This window comes from Electrona antarctica, assembly GCF_951216825.1.
Source record: "Electrona antarctica genome assembly, chromosome: 15".
Taxonomy (NCBI): domain Eukaryota; kingdom Metazoa; phylum Chordata; class Actinopteri; order Myctophiformes; family Myctophidae; genus Electrona; species Electrona antarctica.
The window spans coordinates 11,138,527-11,161,758 of NC_136796.1; the positions used below are offsets into that span (position 1 = coordinate 11,138,527).

Consider the following 23,232-nt stretch of genomic DNA (forward strand, 5'->3'; position numbering starts at 1 on the left):
TCAGTGTGAACTGACAATAAAGTACTATATCATATCATATATCATATTCATAAAGTTTATAAGGAGACGGCATCATCTTCCACACTGAATAATATAATGAAACTGAAGTTTGAATACAACTCCATTTTATCCGACCGTGTAAGTAAAACACTTTGAATTAAATGACAAACGTTCAAATCCGTCTCTCGTCAAAAAAACAGATATCGTCTGTGTCGCACCGCATTAACAACGTGCAACCGTTCTGTCTGGAAGCGAGTAGCTCCATTGCACGATGGATCGGCTGAACGATAATAAAGTAATACTCTCATGTGTAATGAGAATAAAAAGTTTACAAAGTTTAACCTCCACGACCAAATACTAGGCTGATAAAATGCGGAAAGGATAGTATAAGCCTTTTCTACTGAACATTGCTCACCTAAAGTTACTGAGGCATTCTAATAACATACACAAAAGTGTTTGAGGCATATACTTTAAGTCTGCTTCCGAGCAAATGTGAGAAAAAAAAGAGATTTGATGAATCAGAATCAGTTGCGGAAATGTGCATGCGTACAAAATATGTGCAGACCCGAGCTTAGTGAAAAAGGCCCAGTGTGTTGGTGTTAGTGTTGAGCATGGTTGTTTGTGTATTATGTACAGTATGTGTGTAACTCACAGCACCACAGGGTTCCGTTATAGTTATGGACCGACAACAGACGACCGCAGGACAGACGGAACTGCTTCTTCACCTTTAGAGGAAAAACAAAAACACGTGTCATTGTTTTATGACAGATAGCCGAGCTAGCAATGAGCCGCCTGGGGGAGAGCATACAGGGAGTGGTTCAGGGGTAGAGTGGTAGCAATGAGCCACCTGGGGGAGAGCATACAGGGAGTGGTTCGGGGGTAGAGTGGTAGCAATGAGCCGCCTGGGGGAGAGCATACAGGGAGTGGTTCAGGGGTAGAGTGGTAGCAATGAGCCACCTGGGGGAGAGCATACAGGGAGTGGTTCGGGGGTAGAGTGGTAGCAATGAGCCGCCTGGGGGAGAGCATACAGGGAGTGGTTCGGGGGTAGAGTGGTAGCAATGAGCCGCCTGGGGGAGAGCATACAGGGAGTGGTTCGGGGGTAGAGTGGTAGCAATGAGCCGCCTGGGGGAGAGCATACAGGGACTGGTTCGGGGGTAGAGTGGCCGGTAGAGCAGCCGGAATTGGGAACCATGAGGTTCCCAGTTCGACCCCGGGCTCCCCCAGAGTGTCGAAGAGCTCTGAACCCCTAATTGCTCCTGATGTGCAGGTTGGTGCCTTGCATGGTTTCCTCTGCCATCGGTGTATGAATGGGTGAATGTAATGCACAATCTATGTAAAGCGCTTCGGATAAAAAGCTATATAAATGCACCATTTTTACATTAGAAACAAAAAGCACAGAGCAGGTGATCGTTATCCAAACTGACCTGCAGCGTGGAGACGTCCCACAGCATGACACTTCCTTCAGCACTGCAGGAGTACGCCACCTTCTGGCTGGAGGGTCACACGTTTACATTGTTACCATTTCGCTGACCGTAGTTATTTTACCCAGAAGCAACTTTACTTAACCCATTAAGACCCGAGGCCCACTCTACAAATGCCTTCTAAAATCAGTACTTTCAAGATTTTTCTAAAAGCTTTCAAAAATAGCAGATGTACAAGCTTGACGCACAATGAGCTTGTAGATCTGCTATATTTTTGATCCAAAAATCCAAAGTACCTGTATTTGTCAGTGCCCAGAGTCAGTCCAGTGACCTCAGCCCTGTGCTCAGTGAGCTGTCGGTTACACACCATGGAGACCATGCTGATGATGTAGATCACAGAGTCTTCAGAGCCCATCCACACCTGGTCCTTATCCACACCCAGCATACAGTTCTACAGAGAGAGAGAGAGAGAGAGAGAGAGAGAGAGAGAGAGAGAAAGGTCACAAAAAACAAAAAGACACGACAAAAAGGCTGTCACGATTGTATTACATTTAAATTGACAATTTAACGATTGAAGTTTTTCTAAAAGAACTGCTCTCTATGTTATAGCTAACCTCTCCACTAGGTGGCTCTGTTGTTTAATAACCTGCTGTCTGTGGACAAAATGACCACATATTTTGTAGGGTCAGGTTTTCTTTCACAATCTTGTTGTATATTAAATGAGTGTGTGTGTGTGTGGCGAGGCGAGCGGGAGAAACATTTTTATTGGATTTATATATTATATAACTATGCTTTCCATACGTTGTTTGGTTGTTCATGTCGTAAAAACGAGGGCGAGGTTTGATTTTATAGGGCGTGCCAAATTGATTTCAGCCGTCACAATAATCAACGCTAAGACCGGAAAAAAGGATCAGCTGTTTATTTTGTATCCAAATGAGCAACGATGATATTGGAGTATCCACACATGTGGATCAAAGGTCTTGTTAGGCCAGTAAATACCAGTGTTGGCCATTTCTTTAATGACACATACTGGAAAATATAATTCCCTCCAGATAGACTCACAGATATACCCACACAAACCGAAATACAACTCAGTTTACAGTGTTTGGCACAATAACTAGCAGTAAAAAAAAAACCTGGATTGCAGCTTTTTCCTCATAACTTTCACAGCACTGTAGAAATGCTGCTGCATGGCCCAGATATACGCTGTGTATGACCTGGTAGGCAGCTGTGATAAATTATTGTTTTTACCCCCTGTGCTAACGCGCACACACCCATACAGAGGAGTTAACGTATTTCATGTGACTTGAGTAACGTTATGAAAGCAGAGCAAGATGAATTAGCACAGTACCCTGAAGTCCTTCAGTACATTACAGCCAACCGTAACTCCATTTACCCATAGCCTTCAACTTAAATAACCTAGAAGCTGACATGGCTGTCCCACAGTAACGCTGCCTCTGTTGGGTTTGAGTCTCTTTTTTATCTGGACTGATTGTTGGTTCTTTATATGCTGGCTGAAATGTACCAAAGATTTCTATTTGGAAAACAGTTAGTTTCGGTGGGCAGCATGCTTATTATGCATAACATAAATCAGGTTATAACGTTAAACGTTCACAGCCATGTGGATTCATGTCTGTAATGTTCTTACCACTCTTGCTCTCCCAACTTGTAGACAGGTGTGTGTCAGCGACCAGCTAGAAGCATCATACACCATCACCTTTCCCCCGCTTAACGACACCCACAGCTGACCTGGAATGCACACGCACACACACACACACACACACACACACACACACACACACGCACAAGCACAAGCACACAGAATTGCATTCCTTGTTATCAATTAGTTTCCACTTCACAGTTCCTTATCATGAACTTGTGACCCACAAATACCAAAGTGACATATTGGAGCAGCGCAAGCTGTAAATATCAAGTTAAAAGTGAAAATTTCAAATGAACTGCACCACAGACAGGGGGAGTTCTCTGCATGGAGTCTACTGGAAAGGCTGTCTGATTGCCACACGTAAGTATAGTCGTAAGCTTAACTTAACTAACTAATAGAGTGCCACGAAATAATGAACCAAATGAATGAACGAACGAATGAAAGTATGGTATTTTCCACAGCACAAGCAAAAACATTTTGTTCTGATCCTGGAGAAACAAGTTTGTGACTGGAAATGAAATTGCCAATGTGCATATTATATTCACTGATCAAGGCACTAAAGTCACCCACCAACTCAGAGCACAAAGTTAGAACACTGTCATGTTTGAGTAATTAGAGTGACTTTGTGTTTTTTTAAACAAATTAAACAGTAGAGTAAACATAGTATAGGGACACTCTTCACTCCATGATTCATACTGTGTCTCCACCCTAAACCCTGGACACCCTTAGACTCCACCCTGACCTAACGGTCGTCTTTCCAGCCAGCATATTCCAACCGCTATTTAAAAACGCCTCTGGAAAAAAACAAACGAAAGTAACTTCCTGTGTTTCATTTGAATAAGCGGGAGTGGAGGAAGAGAGGGAGTGGAGGAAGAGAGGGAGGCTGCAGGAGGAAGAGAGGGAGACTGCAGGAGGAGTGGAGGAAGAGAGGGAGAGGATTGAGGGACCGAGGAAAGAAAGGCGGGAGAGACAAGCATGAGGAGTGAGGAGTGAAGAGAAAAGTTGAAATGGAGAAAGGTGGAGAGAGAGAGGAAGAAAGAAAAGGGAAGAAGTGATAATGAGGAAGAAGAGAGAGGTGGAAAGGAGGTAGCAGAGAGAGACAGAGAGGAAGAAAGAGAGAAGTAGGAGAGTTGGACATCTGCCAAGTATTCGGTTCAGTGACCTACATTCAGACCAGAGACTTGAATAGCAACACTTGTTCTTTACAAACCCCCAAAGTGATGACTCCTATAAGAAGAACTGACCAGTGACCACTACTTTGTGTGCGTCCGTGACTGCGCTTGCACGCACGTGTGTCTGTGTGTGTGTGTGTGTGTGTGTGTGTGTTTGCGGTTATGCGTCACATAATATCTTTGAGCGTCTATGTGCATTATCGGTATGAATACTCTTATATGCATGTGTATGCATGAGTGGGCATTTCTGCCTGTATGTTTGGGTGCTTTGTGCTTGCATGTGTGTATGTGCGTGCGTGTGTGTGTGTGTGGGCGGGCATGCATGTGTGTGGCTTAGATTGGGTGACCATGTCCAGTGCATAAAGATTATGAGGATTATGTCAATGACCGCAGAGCATAGGGGGTGGCCGTTTTGGAATCCGGAACTTGGGCTGGCACAGTGGTGGCCTATGTCACCCCAGGCCACCTCATCGACAGTGGACGCCACTGGGCAACAAAATATAATAAACGCTGAGCATGATATGGTTTCCAAAGCCATGAAGTTACATTACATTTCAAACAGTAAATGTACATTGCATGCAAGCAGAGGCACTACTAGTATTTAGGGGTTGTGTGCACAAATAACACTGGAGGCCAGGTATTCACCGAGTGAGCAGTAGAAATATTTAACCCATGGAATCTTAACTTCTTTAACCAAATCTGAGGCCATGGTTCTCAGCAGGAAACCGGTGGATTGTGCAGTCCGGGTAGGGAATGAGGCATTACCCCAGGTTAAGGAGTTCAAGAATCTCAGGGTTTTGTTCACGAGTGAGGGGAGGACGGAGAAGGAGATCAGCCGGAGAATCGGAGCGGCAGGGGCGGTATTGCAGTCGCTGTACCCGCACTGTTGTAACGAAAATAGTTGAGCCAGAAGGCAAAGCTCTCTGTCTACCGAGCAATCTTCGTTCCTACTCTCACCTATGGTCATGAAGTGTGGGTCATGATTGAAAGAATAAGGTGGCGAATATAAGCGGCCGAAATGTATGAAATGTATTCATACACAAACAAGTTATTTACCAGGGCATACAGCAAAAGCCAGTGTTAATTTAATTCTGAGAGTGTAAAATATCAAATTACCTATCCAAGATAAGATAACACTGGATTTTACTTGAAGCCGAGTCTGAATCTCAAGAGATTCTCAAAAGATTATTTATCTTCCTTGTCGAGGGGACAATGAATGTCTTTCTCCATTTTCTATAGGAGTTAGTTGGCTCATAAAGGAAATGACAGGACAAAGAAGGGAGTGGTGTTATGAACCCATGCGGTCTATGGCGCTTAATCGTGTTTGTTAGTCTCTGTATGTTATTGTTGGACTGTCTGAGTACTGTATATACTGTACAGCACATCAAGTGTTATCTGTGTGTGTGTGTGTGTGTGTGTGTGTGTGTGTGTGTGTGTGTGTGTGTGTGTGTGTGTGACTGTGCGTGTGTTAAGCTCAAGACCAAATCAGAACAGTCGGTCACAGAGAATGCAACCAGACACTTGTAGTCATAGTGACAACAAAATACTAAAGACGTAACTGGGTCACGTGACAAACAAAGGAGGGATGTGTGTGTGTGTGTGTGTGTGTGTGTGTGTGTGTGTGTGTGAGAGAGACAGAAAGAGAGAGAGAGAGAGAGAGAGAGAGAATAGTGTGTAACTGTGTATGACTGAGTTTGACCTTTATGTGGTTGTATTTTGTATCAGTTGGTACTGTTGGTGAAAGTGTATTGTATGTGCATAGAGTGTGTGTGTGTGTGTGTGCACGTGTGTGTGTACCTGGTGTGTACAGCAGCACATCCACAGCTTGTGGAGCAGTTAGCTCCAGTGAAGGGTTTATCTTGTGTTTCAGCGTCTCTGAAGTCGTCTTGGGAACCATCATAGGTACTGCAGACAGACAGACAGAAGGACGCACGCACGCACGCACGCACGCACGCACACACGCACACACGCACACACGCACACACGCACACACACACACACACACACACACACACACACACACACACACACACACACACACACAGGTGTTGACGATGCGCATATCCTTTCTGCAACTAAAAAGTTAAATTTACTTATCCTATCCTATATTCAAATTGGCTACATTGGGTAGGTAAGAGTGCCAATTAGTGCATGACTGAAGACCAGTAAAACAATATCACAATGCTTTGAAGATATTGCAGAGTGCAATAAACTGCCTGGACTTTGACGGGTAGGCTTCAAAAAGACATTCAACAAAAATAATCAACACTATGAACATTGTCAGGCTATTAACAGGTCTCTCTTGTCGGAACTTCCTGGTAAAATGTCTACCTTCCATTTTGATGCGGTCAAAGTGGCCCAGTTTAGAAGCAGCGTAGATGGCCTTGTTACTCTGAAGACTCCCCACCACTGCATCCATCAACAAGGCATTGGTTAGAGCTTGCTGCATGTACTGAGGGTCCTGGATACATACAGAGAGGGGGGGTATATGAAGAGATTTGTGAGCTGCTGTGACAGAAGGATATCAAATGGAACACAATCACCTTAAAGACCACAAAATACTGTGGGTATCTGCATCAAGTGACCTCGGTACATAGAAATGGATCAATTGGATACTCTGACTTTAGCCTACATACATTTTGATTTGATTGTATTGTTCTACTTTGGCAATGTAAATGAATATTTTCTCATGCCAATAAAGCCCTTTGAATTGAATTGGGAGAGAAAGAGAGAGAGAGAGAGACAGACAGACAGACAGACAGACAGAGCTCGTGTTATTTGTTGTGTGTATGTGAGGTGTATATTTATGTATTTGTGACATTTGACGACTCCAAGAGCATACAAATGTACAATGTCACACTCAGGGTTTTACACGGTGTACAGTCAGTATCTCATCAAGCTGGTTAGACTGGCTAGCTGTGGTGGGTGAACATTCCTAACATTCAGAACAGGCTCACTGAATGACTGACATGTGTTGAACATTAACAGAAGCACATCAGAGGAACTGAGAGACGCCTTCAAGGAAACTGGGGAGAAAGGGCATGAAATGAGTGAGCGAAAGAAGAAGAAGACGGAGAGAGGAGATATGCTACCTACACAGATTTTTACAAAATGATACCATCTGGTTTCATAGGGGAAACTCATTGTGCGTGCATATGTAGTTCAGCTATGCTTTAAAGAACGCAAACCCACAAAGGTTCTCTCTCTCTCTCTCTCTCTCTCTCTCTCTCTCTCTCTCTCTCTCTGTGTGTGGGTGCGTTGTAGAGCTTGTAGACGCCTCAACTCCTACATTCCAAGTTCTTGTCAGGGTGCGGGGGGGGGGGGGGTGTCCCCAGTTCCAATATGATTATTTTGGGGGGGTCACAGCGTGAAAAGGTTGAGAACCACTGCTTTAAGGGTGCATAAGGCATCCTCCTCAGTCTCCACACAGCCAGGCTGCACAGCTGAAACAGCTGCCTGGGCTCTTTATCAAGCCAGCAATACTAATAGCACTCACAGTGCATTTAAATACATATAATATACAATACCAGAAACGTCCAAATACCAGTACAGAGAGTCCACGTTGATACCCAAGCCTGATGAAGTTTTTAAATGTTTTTTTTTTGTGGCTTTCGCCTTTATTTTATATATTTTATGGAGGGACAGACAGTAGGCTGACAGGAAATGGGGAGAGAGATGGGGGGAAGACATGCAGTAAAGGCTGTCAGCATCGGGAGTCGAACCCGCGGCACACTGCCAGACTGGATTACCAGCCAAGGTGCCTGGACCACTGAGCCATGGCCCAGGCCCTGATGAAGTTTTTATGTATTGTAATATAGTAATATGTCAGAATACGAGCAGACATAGGTTTTACCTTGTGTTGGTCTGCCAGGTTGCGTCCAGCCCACATCTCCTTGACCATGAGGTTCCAGAGCTCGGTCTCAGTCTTCAGGTTGGCCTCGAACGCCTCCTTCCTGTCACGCACACGCAGCTTCAGACTGGGGATACGCAGCAGCAGGAACGGAGCGGACGACACCTTCACATCCTGAACACACACGAGGAGAGAACGCAAACAAAGATGAAGGAGAGGGGAAGAAATAGGGAGGGAAAAAAGCATTGGATGGATGGATGAAAGAAGAGAGCAATTGGACTTATGTTGACGTATTGGAAGAGTGAAAATGTAATTTTGATCAAATGAGGGGGGGTAACCGATTTTATGAAGAAAGCTGCACTTGTAAAATTGTTATTCTCTTGATGATAATGGATTTTCTTTTCTTTTCAAAATCTTTTTTTATTTTCGTTTTATAACAGTATGGGTGTCAAGTCACAGGTTCATAGAAAAAAATTAAAATAAAATATCAGATTTTAGTATCAGTGACTGAGGTAAACAAACGTAGCCTACTGTATGAATCACAGAGATCGTGGGCAGACATAATGAAAAGACTGTTATTGTGCAAAACATGCCCCTTCAAAACATGCCCCATCAAAATATGCCCCATCAAGCCGATGATAATGGATTTTAACACCACGCGTCATCCTTTGAATAACATGGAGCTCACCCACAAATTCCTGTGGGCAGGTTATCTTTAAGTCCGTGAAAACAAGGGGTGCCAACCTTAGGCACGGGTGCCAACATTGGCACAGGGGAGGGTGATCACTGGCACACTGGCATTAATGTGAGGAGCAGAGGTTTATTTTATTTTATAATTAAATATTCCAAAACAAGTTTAGTCAGTTAAATTAAGCCATTAGGTGGGTTATTGCTCTGACTTTAATGATCATTACAGCCTGAAAATATGTCTAAGCTTGTCATGTGTATCCTATAATGGACAATCAAAATCAGCTGGGAATATTTAATTTTGTCATAATTATAAATCGACTATCACAAAAATGAAAACACGGCAGTTCATGTGAAAAAGGTTGCAGACCCCTAACTGAATGGCCTACCACTACACTGTATCCTAGAGTCAGACCTAATGGTGGTAAAAGACATCTTGCTATTACAGTGTAACTTTATATATTCCCACTCCTTTTCTATTCAAGCCTTATCACCTCTTTCCACTGTTTAGTTACGGCACTGTACAAACTCAGTGTACTGTTATCTAGTTTATTCGTCTTTCCTCCCCATTGAGAGACCTCTCTCCATCCCCCCAATTTGCAGCCAACCCTCCAGCGTCTATTCTGACCTCTATGTCTCTGTACTGTGCCACCTCCACGTATCCAGGCCGTCCGTTGGTCAGCAGGAACAGCCGCCGCTGGGTCATGGCGATTTTCCCCACGCCACGGCTCGTCTTGACCGAGGACGACACTTTGAACACGCACTCGCCGGGCTCCAGGTGCTCCAGGACAGAGGATGGCAGACACAGCTGGGGGAAAAAAAGTCAATGGTAGTCAATGGTAGAAGTATTTTTGGGGCACACTGGTGGCGCAAGCAGTTGGTACGTGTAACACTGTAACAGTCTAGCTCTAGCACATACCGAGGTCGATCCATCCACTGTACTGTAATTGATCACATGTTCAAATGAGTCCAAACGGTATACAGTATCGATATTTATTTGAATGTCAACTCTGGTCATCAAAGACACTTTAAAACGTAACGCTCAATTTACAAAGACACCGGGTGGATGTAATGAACTTTCTCGTAGGATGTTAAACGAGGAGATGTTGTTTAAAGGAGAAGGTAGGATTAAGAGATGACTCACATCCAGGACATTGTGAATGTCCACACTGACATAGACCACAGACAGAGCTGCACTCTGTGAGTGGTCATAGGACCAACAATGGAAACAGGACTTCTTTTGTGCCCAAATGTTTTACCGTACTTTTACCGTACTTCTGTGTTATATATGTTTGTTTTACTAACAAAGTATTTAATCAATCAATCAATCATGTAATAGCATCTACTGCAGTATGAAGGACAAACCTCTTGAGCTTCAGTCTCAGTCTCCTTCCAGATGGTGTAGAACACTCTGAAGAGATCTGGGCCGACCTGCTTCTGCTGGCCTAGGATACAGACAGACCATAAACCAATACACATATAAAAATAGATATAAACACTGAACAAATATAGTGACCACCAGTGACAGACCAAATAAAGCAAGAGGTTACTTCCTATATTTTGTCCTGTATTTACCCAGGGAAGGTTGGCAGAGCTCAGCTGGCATTCCAGCAACGCCCTGCTCCACAACACTTATTTCCCCCACACTCACACCTGGGAAACTGCCAGTACAACCACAAGTCCTCAGTTGGGCGTTACAGAGTAGATCTGTGTACTATAAAGTATGGCAACAATGACTTCATACAGACTCTCTGTGCACCCACCATACTGTAGCTGTGTGCTCAGCCTACTCAGCACATCTACAGACTTCTACTGTTGGTAACAAAGCCATTGCCGGTTTAGTATCCAACTGTGTGACAACAATGACTTCATACAGACGCCATGTCCATGCCCCCCAGCGTGTGTGCACGGCTGCGCGCACGCACGTGCACACACACACACACACACACACACACACATGCACGCACACACGCACCAAACAATGAAAACTGCCAACATATTGTAGGAATGATTTGATTGGCTAACATCCAGGAGCTAGCCATGCTAACAGGCTGATAAGTGATACAATTAGATAGCAACAGGTTCACTGAGAAACTGTTTGAAAAGGCAAATGTGACAGGAACCATCATCCTCTTTAAGTAATGCAAATAGTAATGTCATCATTATAACAATACGGATAGTTATAGTAGGACCTATCGTACAGCTAGGTCACAGTACTAAAACATGCCATAAATAGAATGCCGACTCTCACACACATGCGCACAAACATGTCAATGATTTACTTTCAGCACATGACATCGCTAAAGCGGAGGAAACTCTCTCCAGCCCAGTCTCTCTACAGAGCAGGAAAGAGGAAGGAAAGATTGCTGGACGTGTTTTCACTACATCCAAAGAGAATAAAGACTTCTTTCCCATAACAGAAAACGAAGCGCAAGATAAGCAATCCCCTTCTCCTTCCTTCCTGAAGAAATGCTGCGCAAGAGTTAGTGATGGGGTCCCAAAGAAACCCGCACAACAATGCCTAAAGCCACCAGTCTGGCTCATAGTACAAATAGTTACAACCTGGTAAATATGACCAAATGCTGGTTTCCAAATACAATCTGTGATAGGAGGGCCTATTATTTCTACTAGTAGTCACTATTCGTTTTCTACATACTACTAAGTAGTACATTTTCCTAGTGATATTCTGAGCATACTGCATGGCCACTGGGGGGTTATTATTATAACTAATATACTCTATTAGTATAACTAATAGTCATACTTTTTCTGTTGGCTGTAGGAACCTTTTATTTGGCTTTGTTTGTAGGACAACGGATTGTCCTACAAACAAAGCCTTGAAGAACAAGTGAGTTAATGATTAACCTGGAATGGATGTGTGATTACAAAACAAGGAGCAGGGTACCATTGAGAGTGCTATTGTGTGTCTGTCTGACCACAAGAGTGTGTGTTTGTGTGAGTGTGTGTGACACTGTGTGTGTGTGTGTGTGTGTGTGTGTGGAGCTTTCAGACCAAATCAGAACAGTCAGTCACAGAGAAGAATACGCTCCCCAAGAGATAGATAGAATTAACAGCACACACACACACACACACACACACACACACACACACACACACACACACACACACACACACACACACACACACACACACACACACACACACACACACACACACACACACACACACACACACACACACACACACACACACACACACACACACACACACGAAACCTACCTACGGTCAGAGCTTCAAACAGTCTGTGAATGGTTCCTTGGTCTTTTACGATGCCGGACTCCTGGACATATTTCACAAACTCCTCCAGCTGCATGTGCTTATTGGTCAGCTTGAAACGCTTCACGGCGCCGTCCTCCTGCTCGTTGCCATGGCGCGCACGCTCCCGCTCCTGGTCCCGCTTGAGGCGAATGATGAGGCGTTTTATTTCGGGGCGTCTGTCAGCCTGTGAGTTAAGTAACATCATCATCATCAACACCACCATCAAGGGACATACTGTACAAAACTTGCACAATAACGTCACAGTGGAAAAAAGCCTAAGTCACAGTGCATTGTTGTGGGTCAGGTAAGTATTGTTGCTAACGCAGTGAGCATTTACTATGAGACCCAGCAGATCCTGTCTGTCTGTCCGTCACGCTGTAACACCACCGGCCTGCCACCAGAGGGCGCACCTTTAGCTGCTTAACGACGACACTGTCAATACTAGCCCAAAATAATACACGTACGCACGCACGCACGCACGCACACACACACACAAAACTTAACTTAAAAAAAACTTAACTTAAAAAAATAAAAATAAAGGAAAAACACGCACGCACGCACACACACAAAACTTAACTTAAAAAAAACTTAACTTAAAAAGGAAAAACACACGCACGCACGCACACACACACAAAACGTAAAAAAAAAAAACTTAAAAAAAACTTAAAGGAAAAACTTTAAAAGGAAAAACTTAAAAAAAACGTAATTTATTCTAATTGTTGTTTTTGCAATTTACGAGCTGCGTTCGCTTCCCGCGTTCGCGCGTCTTACTTGTGATAATCAGTAATGTATGGCTATTGTCATAGTTATTCACCATAAATTAATACGTTTATGAATGGGTGGATGGAAACATAATACACACAACATCCTCTTTCTATAGCTTTCTATATCTATGAAGATCCTGCAATAGAGGGTATGCGTGTGACATCATCATCACACCCGGAAGTTATGCAGGTAACGCTTACTGAGTGGCAAAATAAACTAATTTCAATAGTACGATACGGTTTTATTACATGACTCCAGAGAGCATGTAAAAATAATTTCACAAACATGAGGCCGATTTGTAAAATATTCAGGATTGAGCTACTTGGCCTACCGGCAGCATGTAACACACAGGGGCGAAAACAATATCTCCAGCCCTGCCTTCAGGCCTGGCGGATAGAACTATGAACACTGACAGTATGTAGGCTACTAGCCTACTACTATACTATGATAGGCCTGTATCTATGACTCTGACCCTACCTGTAAGCGTTCATTATCGGGCAGAGAGTCAACCAGGGACTTGACCATCTGAGTAGGGAAGATGTCAGAGTCTGTCTTATGAAGACTCTGGAAGTCCTCTAAGGCATCGAGACGCCTGTTGCACACTGTGTTCACCAAACCACGGAGGTAGTGGTACCTGGACAAACACAGAGAGATTGCTAGAGAGATTACATTACATTCCTCAGTATAAAACATTTTTGCTGGTGCAATGAAAATAAAGGAATTGTGCTGAATTGATTTCCATTTGGATATAGAGATTATATCTAAATGCCTGTTGAGACAAGTCCTCTTTGAGTGCTTATCTCCTGGGTAGAGTGGTATGTTTATAACCTTGCAAAATAAATTGTCTCCGTCACCCGGCCGAGATGCCAAGCTTTTGTTTTTTCTTCTTTAAATACAGGTTTGGTGGATCTCATGCATCTTGGCCGTTTAAAGTTGTTATTTGTCTTTAGCATATCCATGCTCCCCAATAACACAGAATGTAAGCTTCATGAAAAAGGAAATATGACACGCTATCTGATAGATTTTTGAGGGGCGCTAGCCCCTCCTATTAACAGCTATAGTGTAGATTCTGGCTTAACACAAACATTAAATGCCATTGACAATGAATGGAGAATTTACGTCTGAGCAAATCGGCTGTCCGGATGTCTGTCGGTATGTCGGTGGAATCCATTGGCCAATAAGGGACCACCATTCTTGGTGACGTAACTAAGGTATGTTTCAAGGTTGGTATAAGGTCAATAATTGATTAGAGCGCCGCTCACTTCACACGGGTGTGATTTCTTTATTTGTATAAAGTGAATGAGTCATAAGCTTATTTGTAGATCCTCGACTACAAGAGGATATAGAGTCAGTAATGAAGATGTCACAATGGTACCTTGAGCTACAAGTGTGAAGGTCAGATATAGATTTTTTTGACCAGTTGACCAGGTAAACCTTTGCTACCTAAAATATAAAGCAGTGTCATATACAAAGCCATTTCTATTCACTTTTAATAAGCTTTCATTTTCTTCCCCCTTCCTCTCCTAGTACCTGGCCAGCAGTGCAGAGTCATCGGGCGATGTAGCATTGAGAGCCTTCTCCAGGGAAGCAACCATGTCAGTATAATAGTTCTGCACGTAGTGATAGGCCAGCGGAGGGGGGAACTCGGGGAGACGGAACACCTTCACGGCTTTTTGGTGGGACTTCAAACCTGAAATGATAAAAATGAAATGGTTCGTTCATTGGTTCTCTGTAGCTTGTAGCTTAGGTAGTCACATTCATTGATACATTTAATATATCTGGAGAAGTGCCGAGTGGCTGGCACCACCAACCATAGGAAACAGTTCACACTGTATCCAGTTTAACCCATTTAGGCCTGACGTCGAAATTTAAAAAAATGTCTTCAAAATCCTGACAGTTTTCTGAAAAACCTTATGTTTCTGTATCAGTGGTGCTCAATATTTCATGTCAAGGACGCCCAAAGAATTATATGTAATTGGCCACCGACACCCATCTGAAAATATGTTGTTCCAGGGACCCTCCAGAAGCACAGATTTGAGTTAAAATGTAATAATGTAATAATATATATTCAAAGATTTGAGGCACATTTTCGCGATTTTTCAAAAATAGCAGACCTACAAGCTTGTAGCGCGCCACTCGGTGGCGCGCTATGAGCTTGTAGATCTGCTATTTTTCAATAGCTAAGCTAAAGTATAACATAACGCTTAGTTAAAACACCAAAAGGGGTTCCCGCCCTAAATGGGTTCTTTGAAACTTTGAAATTCTGTCTGTCTGTCTGTCTGTCCCTCCCCATCATTCCATGTGTTCACCACCCATCAGTCCCTCAGTGCTAACCAGCGTCAGGTGTCATCTTCCTCAGAGAGGCAGGTCTGTTGGAGTTAATGGCGAGCAGCGTGTTGTCGGGGGAAGAGTGGTTCAGGTTGGGCATGCTGGCACCCAGCCTCCCGCTCAGCCTGTTCTCAGGGCTGGTGCAGCTGTTGTAACCACTTCTGGACAACTCGGACATGGGGGGACGCCGAGGAGACTCTGTCATAGCACGGTTCCTGGGGAGGGGAGAGGAGGGGAGGAGAGGAGAGGAGAGGAGAGGAGAGGGGAGGGGAGGGGAGGGGAGAGGAGAGGAGAGGAGAGGAGAGGAGAGGAGAGGAGAGGAGAGGAGAGGAGAGGAGAGGAGAGGAGAGGAGAGGAGAGGAGAGGAGAGGAGAGGAGAGGAGAGGAGAGGAGAGGAGAGGAGAGGAGATTAACGAAGTATTACATTATTAACTGAATCCTAACAAACTAACTAACAAACTTCACAGTTAATCCTGCACTACGATCCCTCTATTAAAATGAGTACATGCTTGTGTGCCTCGCTTAAATTGCTAACTAAAGACAAATTATATTAGCATCTGTGAAAAAACTAACTTTTTTTTCCTAAGTAATGTACATACTGTAGCATCTTTGGGAACAAGTAAACACTATGACATACATCTGAATAACATTAAGTAGCTAAATAGACAACGTAAGATGCAAATATATGGAGTAATAAGGAATGCTAGGGGCCTTTTCAGAGTGTGGAGAGAGTCTGCAATCCTACAATTATTACAACTCAGACATCATACCTTTGTTTTTGGTTGCGTGTGCTGAGCTCCATCCGACTGAAGGTGTCCATTTTCCTGCTTAGCCTGTCTCTCAGGAAGGTGTGGAATATATGGGTGTCTAATACCTGAATGTGCACACACACACACACACACACGCGCGCACACACACATGTGTAAGATAGTTAATTACTGCACATATGACACAGATATGATATTGTGTTTGACTGTGCGTGTGTGTGAAGAGAGAGAGAGCGAGAGAGAGAGTGAGAGTGTGCAGCGTGCGCGTGCATGAGTGCGCGTGTGTGTGTACCTTCTTGTAGAAGAGCTGGTCTGCTGGCTCCCTGGTCCTGAGAAACTCCTCACTGTTGAAAACTCTATGTTCATAGTTCAGATAATCCTGGACCTCTCTGATAGAGAGAACGAGAGAGAGAGAGAAAAATAATAGCCTAATTTGTGCTTTTTCGCATAAGATAACTGATTTTCCTAAAGACAGACAGACAGACAGACAGACAGACAGACAGACAGACAGACAGACAGACAGACTAAAGAATAACTCCTGCACAAAGTACACATACAGTTCACACACCTGAAGATATTAACCACCAGTTCCAGGGAGATGTTTTGTATCTGTGAGTTGAGGCGTCTCTGCCAGTCTCTGCGTTGGCCTCGCAGCTCGTTTGCATCAGTGCCCGCTCCCAGGTGGCACATCTCTAAATCATAGTGCAACTGGAGACACTCTGCCCTGGACACAGTCACACAATATATACAATATATATACTGATCACACACGTAATCAGTAGCCTATATATATTGTATACTAATAAGCAGGATGACCGTACAGTATTTCAACAGTATTACATTTTTATGGCTATTGAATCATTTCTTCTATTGTCTATGATTCTACCGCGGTACGGTTGTGTGTATATATGTACCTTGAGATAAAGGTGTCAGTAGCAGCCAGGGGAATGTTTGGTAGGTCAATGGTTTCAGACCATGATGACTGAATGATGCCATCGTCGATATTCACCAGGATTAGGTCCTCTGTCTCCTACACGCACGCACACACGTACGCACGCACGCACACACAGAGAAAGAAGTATATTGTCAATGTTGGACAAAGCCTTGTATTTCCGTATTACATGTTTTTATGCTTTCTCATAAATTAATGAACAATTGTATTTATTATATTTAACAACCATACCGTGCAAGTGGTTGAGTCTGTCTGTGGGTTTTTATAAATATTTAAGAATAATTACTAGCTTGTGACTAAATAACTACATTGCAACTGCTGGAACACAGGTTGTTTTGTAAAATTAATTTTCTAACAATTTACATTTTTGGACATACGGGTTTCCACCTGACAGTAACAATATGCAGCAGCTACCCACACACACAACTTCTGTGGGTACAAAATGTGCAGTTCAGTGAAACAGAGCCAGGCTCAGTCTGTCTGAACAGACAGCGGCTGTTTCACGAGGGCTCCTGTATAAAACAAATACTCAGCACTGCTAAATCTCAGCCTAGCTCTAGAGATGAATGCAGTGAAGCACAGACCATTATTGTTCAATATGAGCTCAGCTTGGACACTGACTGAAACACTAGCCTTTAAAACAACACCATTTCTGTTGCACAGCAGTGTCTGAAACAATAGCAGCTGTAAATCACAGACCATAATGTGTCTCGTTCTGGTGTCCAGTCCTCTCGGAACACTGAACGTACACCAGTGATTCTCTGTCCAGTCCTCCCGGAACACTGAACGTACACCAGTGGTTCTCAACCTTTTCAAATGTTCACGGACCGCCCCAGTTTGATGTGCATTAAGCCACAGCTCCCCATTTTTATTCGATCTCTGAGACCCCAGACTACACTTTCACAATAATTACATAATCGCCTAACCGGAATTATTTGAGATAATCGCAATTATTTGAGATTTTTGCATTATTGTCAAAAGAGTTTCCATGTTGTAAAATGTTCAAACATTTTCCAAAAATAGAAGAAATAACTGATCTACAAGCTTAAGCTATTTCTCTATTTTTGCCCTGCACAATTTGTCATTATGAAGCCTAAAAAACTAACAGAAATTAAAATGTTGTTCCAATGTTCAATGCCAAAAACACTGAAATCACTAATCGCAATTATTTGTGTGACAATTAATCGTCAACTTAAATGTGTAATTGTGACAGCCCTAATACACTCTAAAAACCTCAGGAAACTCTGAGGGTGTACAAATGGATCCTTTCAGGTCCAATGGGTTCCATTTGTACACTCTTAAGAGTTACAGACCCATAAGGGTCCTTTTGGTTCCCAATTATCATTCATTTTGCTACCCTTTGAAACCCGCTCAAGGACCCCTAGAAGAACCAGCTAGCGCCGTTCTCACTCGAAATGAAATTGAAATGCAATTTACTGTTATATTTTGCGTTCATGTGTGAACATGCACGCGTGCAGGCCTGCTAGAGACAGTGAGATGAAACTGTTCTTAAAAGCTGAAAAAATACATGCATGGAGGAGTGTCCAACTACGACGTGTAAATCCTTTCATTTTTTTATTATTTTAATCCCACGATTTTGTAACCCATTTTTTCACCCCTGTGTCAATTATCTAATGTGATCCTGGGCTCTACACACCCTCCGCCAACCTAGTCCCCATATATGGGGGACATGGGGAGAGCAACGGACTTGAACTCATGCTTCCTTCATGCCTGAGTGTCCAAGTTGCTCCTTTACACCTGACAGGGGGGAGTTTCCCTGGTTGGACGTAGCGCATGGAAGGAACACGTTATTCCAACCAGTTCCTTTCCCCTCCATCAGGCGCCCCGGCTGGCCAGGGGGAGGCAGTAAATCCTTTCAGTACACTGAGGTGCGTAGTGTGTGTGTACTTACAGCAGCAACTTCTTCAAAATGGCTGATATGACAGCCCATCAGAAAGGCAGTGGGAGCCATGAGAAAGTCCAGCATGCCACTGGACAGGACAGGTACGTAGGGCTGCTGCCAGGACAGAGGCTGGAACACACACACACACACACACACACACACACACACACACACACACACACACACACACACACACACACACACACACACACACACACACACACACACACACACACACACACACACACACACACACACACACACACACACACACACACACACACACACACACACACACACACACACACACACACACACACACACACACACACACACACAAGGGGTTTATTTTTAATAAAGGGGTTATTTTTCAATAATGACCCGATCCCCATTGATTGTCCCGCTAGTAAAAAGTAGCAGTGATGTATCCCAAGGTCATCGGGGTTTCGGGTCTTCCAACATCATACCCCTCACTCGGGTGACCCAGTCGGGGTGATCAAGTCCCGAATTACGTCCCAGTAGCTACCCTCAACCAGGGACACACAATCCGCTGCTCCAGAACTACTCTGCCGGCCAGTAGGTACCGGGCGGGGAATCCGGCACGTCGAGGGACTATAGGCACTGTGGGTTGACTCCTGGCCAGGCACCTCCTACGTCTACGCCTACTTAGTACTTAATAAATAAATGAATACATTGACCTAAAAGTCACAACAAAACGAAGGATTTCATTGCTTCTTACAGTAATTCAAGTACTCCATTAACCACTTCCAACCTTGCTGTACTGTACCTACTGACCTGTAGATAGAGCAACAGACTTTCTGCTACCATAGTTAGCCTGGCCCAGTCCGCTGAGAAAAACACCACCCTCTGCTCCTGGAGGAGACAGGACAGGACCTAGGGAGAGATCAGAACAATTATGAGATGTGTGTGTTAGGGCAGCGGTGCACTGACGGTGGGGTCGCGAGATTATTTTGGGTCATCAAAAATATTTTACACACCGGAATATAATTCAACAGAATGAGTGAAATGCAATGTAAAAATGATTACAAATACATTTTAACCATGATCGTTACAAAACCTCTATAGCCCTAGGATTAATACATGAAATTGTCATTGTGAATGAATGCATGGGACCCGAATGGAAACAAGACCGCAAGGTCTTTCTTCGGTGCTGTCCTTTTGGACCAATGCTGTGCTTGACTGTACCCTGTACTGTTTGCATTTTTTTTGTCTAATAAAATTATCAATCAATCAATCAAACGTGTGTGGACAAATGGACACCAAAGTGCACGTTTATGTGCATAAAATTACCTCCGGTAGGTTGGGGTCGCGAGTCAATGGAAGCATTATTTTAGGGTCATGGCCTGAAAAGTTTGGGAACCTATGTGTTAGGGCACACAGGCATTTCATATGGGGGGGACGCTAAGCGTGTGCACAAAATATTGAGGATTTCCTCCTATTGCGGATTTCCTCCTATTTCCGTCCTATGTCCAGCTTTGAGGGTGTGTGTAAACACAACATTGTCCTAACACAAACATTTAAAGCCATTGATAATGAATGGCCAGTTTTGAGCATTTGTCCCAACACAAACATTAAATGCCATTAACAATGAATGGCCAGCTGTGACTGTTTGTGTAAACACAAACATTGCGTAAACACAAACATTGAAGACAAAGGGTGAGCACTCAAATTCTGATCGGATGTCAGTCTTGTTCAAATATGGAGGCACAGCAGGACGGTGGATCTGAGATGTGAAGAACATTATCACCAACTTTTCTCTCCCCTGATAGTCAGCAAATGCTTTGAGAAGCTTCTGAGATCTGAAGAACATTCTCACTGTCTTATCTCTCCCCCAGTTAGTCAGCAAATGCTTTGGTGAAGCTAGTGAGGGAATACATCTGCCGACAGAACAGATCCACCCATCCACGCTATTGCCATGGCTCTCCACAGCGTCCTCTCCACATATTTGACATTCAGCAGTTTGTTGTCCACATGGACAACAAGCTGCTGAATGACAAATATACGTACGTACGCAGTTTGTGGACTACAGCTCAGCATTCAACACCATTGTCCCAGTGAAACTTGACACAACGCTCAGAGACCTGGAGTTACAACAACCACTTGGGAGGCAGTGGCTCAGGGGTTTAGATGGCCCTTGGTAACTGGAAGGTTTCAAGTTCGATCCCGGGCTCCCCCAGAGTTAGTGTCGAAGTGTCCTTGAGCAAGAGTTGCATGGTTTCCTCCGCCATCGGTGAATGATGAATGTGTGAATGTGTGAATGAAATGCACACATCTATGTAAAGCGCCTTGGATAAAAGGCGCTATATAAACGCTATAAGACTTCCTGTCAAACAGACACCAGGTGGTGAGAATGGGCAGCATCGCATCTGACCCCCTGAACCTCAAGACTGGAGCACCACAGGGATGTGTGCTGAGCCCTCGCCCCTACTCCCTGTAGACGTATGACTGCAGAGCCACACAGGATTCCCAACACCATCATAAAGTACGCAGACAAGTAGTACTGATGAAGCCTGCCTGGGCTGGGGTTGCTATGGTGATCATGTTCCCATATATGGGAGAACAACAGACCTCCGACCTCACTGATTGGCCAAACTGAGTAACTGACCATGATGTTTGTGTCGCTGTGTCCATATAACTGGTTGCACGCACAGTAGAAGTACATTGTATTACAGAAGGAGATGGAAGCCATCCACTTTAATCCACAATAGAACTGCATTGTGTTACAGAACGAGACGGAAGGAATCCACTTTAATCCACAGCTCTGCTGGTGTGAGAAATGTTGCAGTGGACTGTTCATCTCAAGGAAAATAGATACTGTATTCATCAAACTGTTGCCGTAGGCAACGAGCTGTACTCCTTTGAAGGTGACACGAGCAACAGATCATCTATAAATCTCATCGATGTGCGCATCTTCAACACAGTGGATTTACTCTGGAGGAAGTTGCCTTCAGTGAAACCCGGAAGAGGACAACCTCCCCTTGAGATTCCCTCCAGGCGCTGGGGACACACAGCTGTACTGGTAGGAGATATCGTCTACATGTGGGGAGGGTTGACCAACGCTAACCCTAAACCAGGTTACTGCAACATGCTTTATGCATTTGATGTCGACACCCACAAATGGTTCAAACCTAGGGTTTCTGGGACTGTTCCAGAGGGGAGTTACAGCCACTCAGCCTGTGTCTTGGAAAAAATCATGTTTATCCATGGAGGATACAACCAACCGACTGGATGCACCATTGACATGTACAAGTTGGACACCACCACAATGGTCTGGACTTTAATTAACACCAGAGCACCACCTTCATCAGATCACTCTGCCACCATCATCGGGACAAAGATGTTTGTATTTGGGGGCAGGAGGATCGACCAGGCGAAGTACTACAACAACATCAGAGTGTTTGACACAGAGACCAACCTCTGGGTGAACACACCTTCTACCCAGCTTCTTCCAGAAGGACGCTTTGGTCATTCAGCCTTTACCTACAATGGAGAGCTGTACATATTTGGTGGCTACAACTTTCATCAGAGTTTCAATGATCTGTGGAAATTCAGTCCAGAAATATTCTCCTGGAAGGAGGTTAAGCCCAAGGGGAACGGCCCGTTAAGGATGAATGATGGCTGCTGTTGCATTGTGGGAGAACGTATCATCCTCTTTGGAGGATACCAAAGAAAAGGCCTGTTTATCTTAGACTTGAGTCCTAGTCTGAAGACATTATGCAAGCTAGCAGTTATTCAGTACGGTCTTGATCATTCTGAATTCCCACACAACATCAGGTGGGAACTGGCAGCCATGACTAGATTATAATTGTATTTGTATTTTTGAGGGCCCTCCTATGCCCAGCTTTGTGTGTTTGACACACCCCATAACGATGATGTGATTGGCTGAGCATGGAATGCGAGTATAAAAAGTGAGGACGCCAAAAGCGATTGGCCGGAATGTGATGATGTATGATGATAAGAGCGCCCTTCACTTCACACAAGTGTGATTTTTTTTCCGTCCCCCCTGTCCCCCCTCCCTACTGCTCCCTAAGTACCTCTTACAATAGTTGTGACGACTCGGACCCAATACCAGTGGGAATTTACCTTATAGGGAAAGAGTCATTTGTATGGAGTTGGGGTAGGGCGTACGTTGTACTAGTTAGGATTTTAAGTTTTGAGCTATAGGTTATGATTAGGGATAACCATCCTATATTGGGGCGCCCGCTGTCTCCCCCTGTCTCTCTCTCCCTCTTTCCTGTCAATCTTCACTTGTATCAATAAAGGCAGAAAAGTTTGTAATATTTATACAGTATATATTGATATAAGTATGTATATATAAGAAATAAAAAATCACACCCGTGTGAACTGAGTGGTGTAAGGTTTTATATAGCATGATCAGCTGTGGTCTGACGTAATAAGGTATTATATAGCCTGATCAGCTCTGATCT

The 23,232-nt window shown here is 43.9% G+C and overlaps 1 protein-coding gene across 2 annotated transcripts in view; it reads right to left on the reverse strand.

Moving 5' to 3' along the window:
• LOC306938379 (DENN domain-containing protein 3-like) overlaps positions 1-23,232 on the reverse strand; it is a 34,854-nt gene that overhangs the window by 3,035 nt on the left and 8,587 nt on the right. For both annotated transcript variants that reach the window (XM_079522535.1, XM_079522536.1), the window contains exons 9-27: positions 19,580-19,678; positions 18,794-18,913; positions 16,844-16,959; positions 16,498-16,653; positions 16,222-16,318; positions 15,933-16,036; positions 15,169-15,377; positions 14,365-14,524; positions 13,312-13,468; positions 12,031-12,253; positions 10,159-10,238; positions 9,422-9,601; positions 8,110-8,280; positions 6,588-6,717; positions 6,054-6,161; positions 3,070-3,170; positions 1,718-1,872; positions 1,425-1,491; positions 653-725 (exon numbers count right to left, since the gene is read on the reverse strand). In XM_079522535.1, coding sequence (XP_079378661.1) covers positions 653-725; positions 1,425-1,491; positions 1,718-1,872; positions 3,070-3,170; positions 6,054-6,161; positions 6,588-6,717; positions 8,110-8,280; positions 9,422-9,601; positions 10,159-10,238; positions 12,031-12,253; positions 13,312-13,468; positions 14,365-14,524; positions 15,169-15,377; positions 15,933-16,036; positions 16,222-16,318; positions 16,498-16,653; positions 16,844-16,959; positions 18,794-18,913; positions 19,580-19,678 — 2,506 coding nt within the window. The remainder of the gene's footprint in view (positions 1-652; positions 726-1,424; positions 1,492-1,717; positions 1,873-3,069; positions 3,171-6,053; positions 6,162-6,587; positions 6,718-8,109; positions 8,281-9,421; positions 9,602-10,158; positions 10,239-12,030; positions 12,254-13,311; positions 13,469-14,364; positions 14,525-15,168; positions 15,378-15,932; positions 16,037-16,221; positions 16,319-16,497; positions 16,654-16,843; positions 16,960-18,793; positions 18,914-19,579; positions 19,679-23,232) is intronic.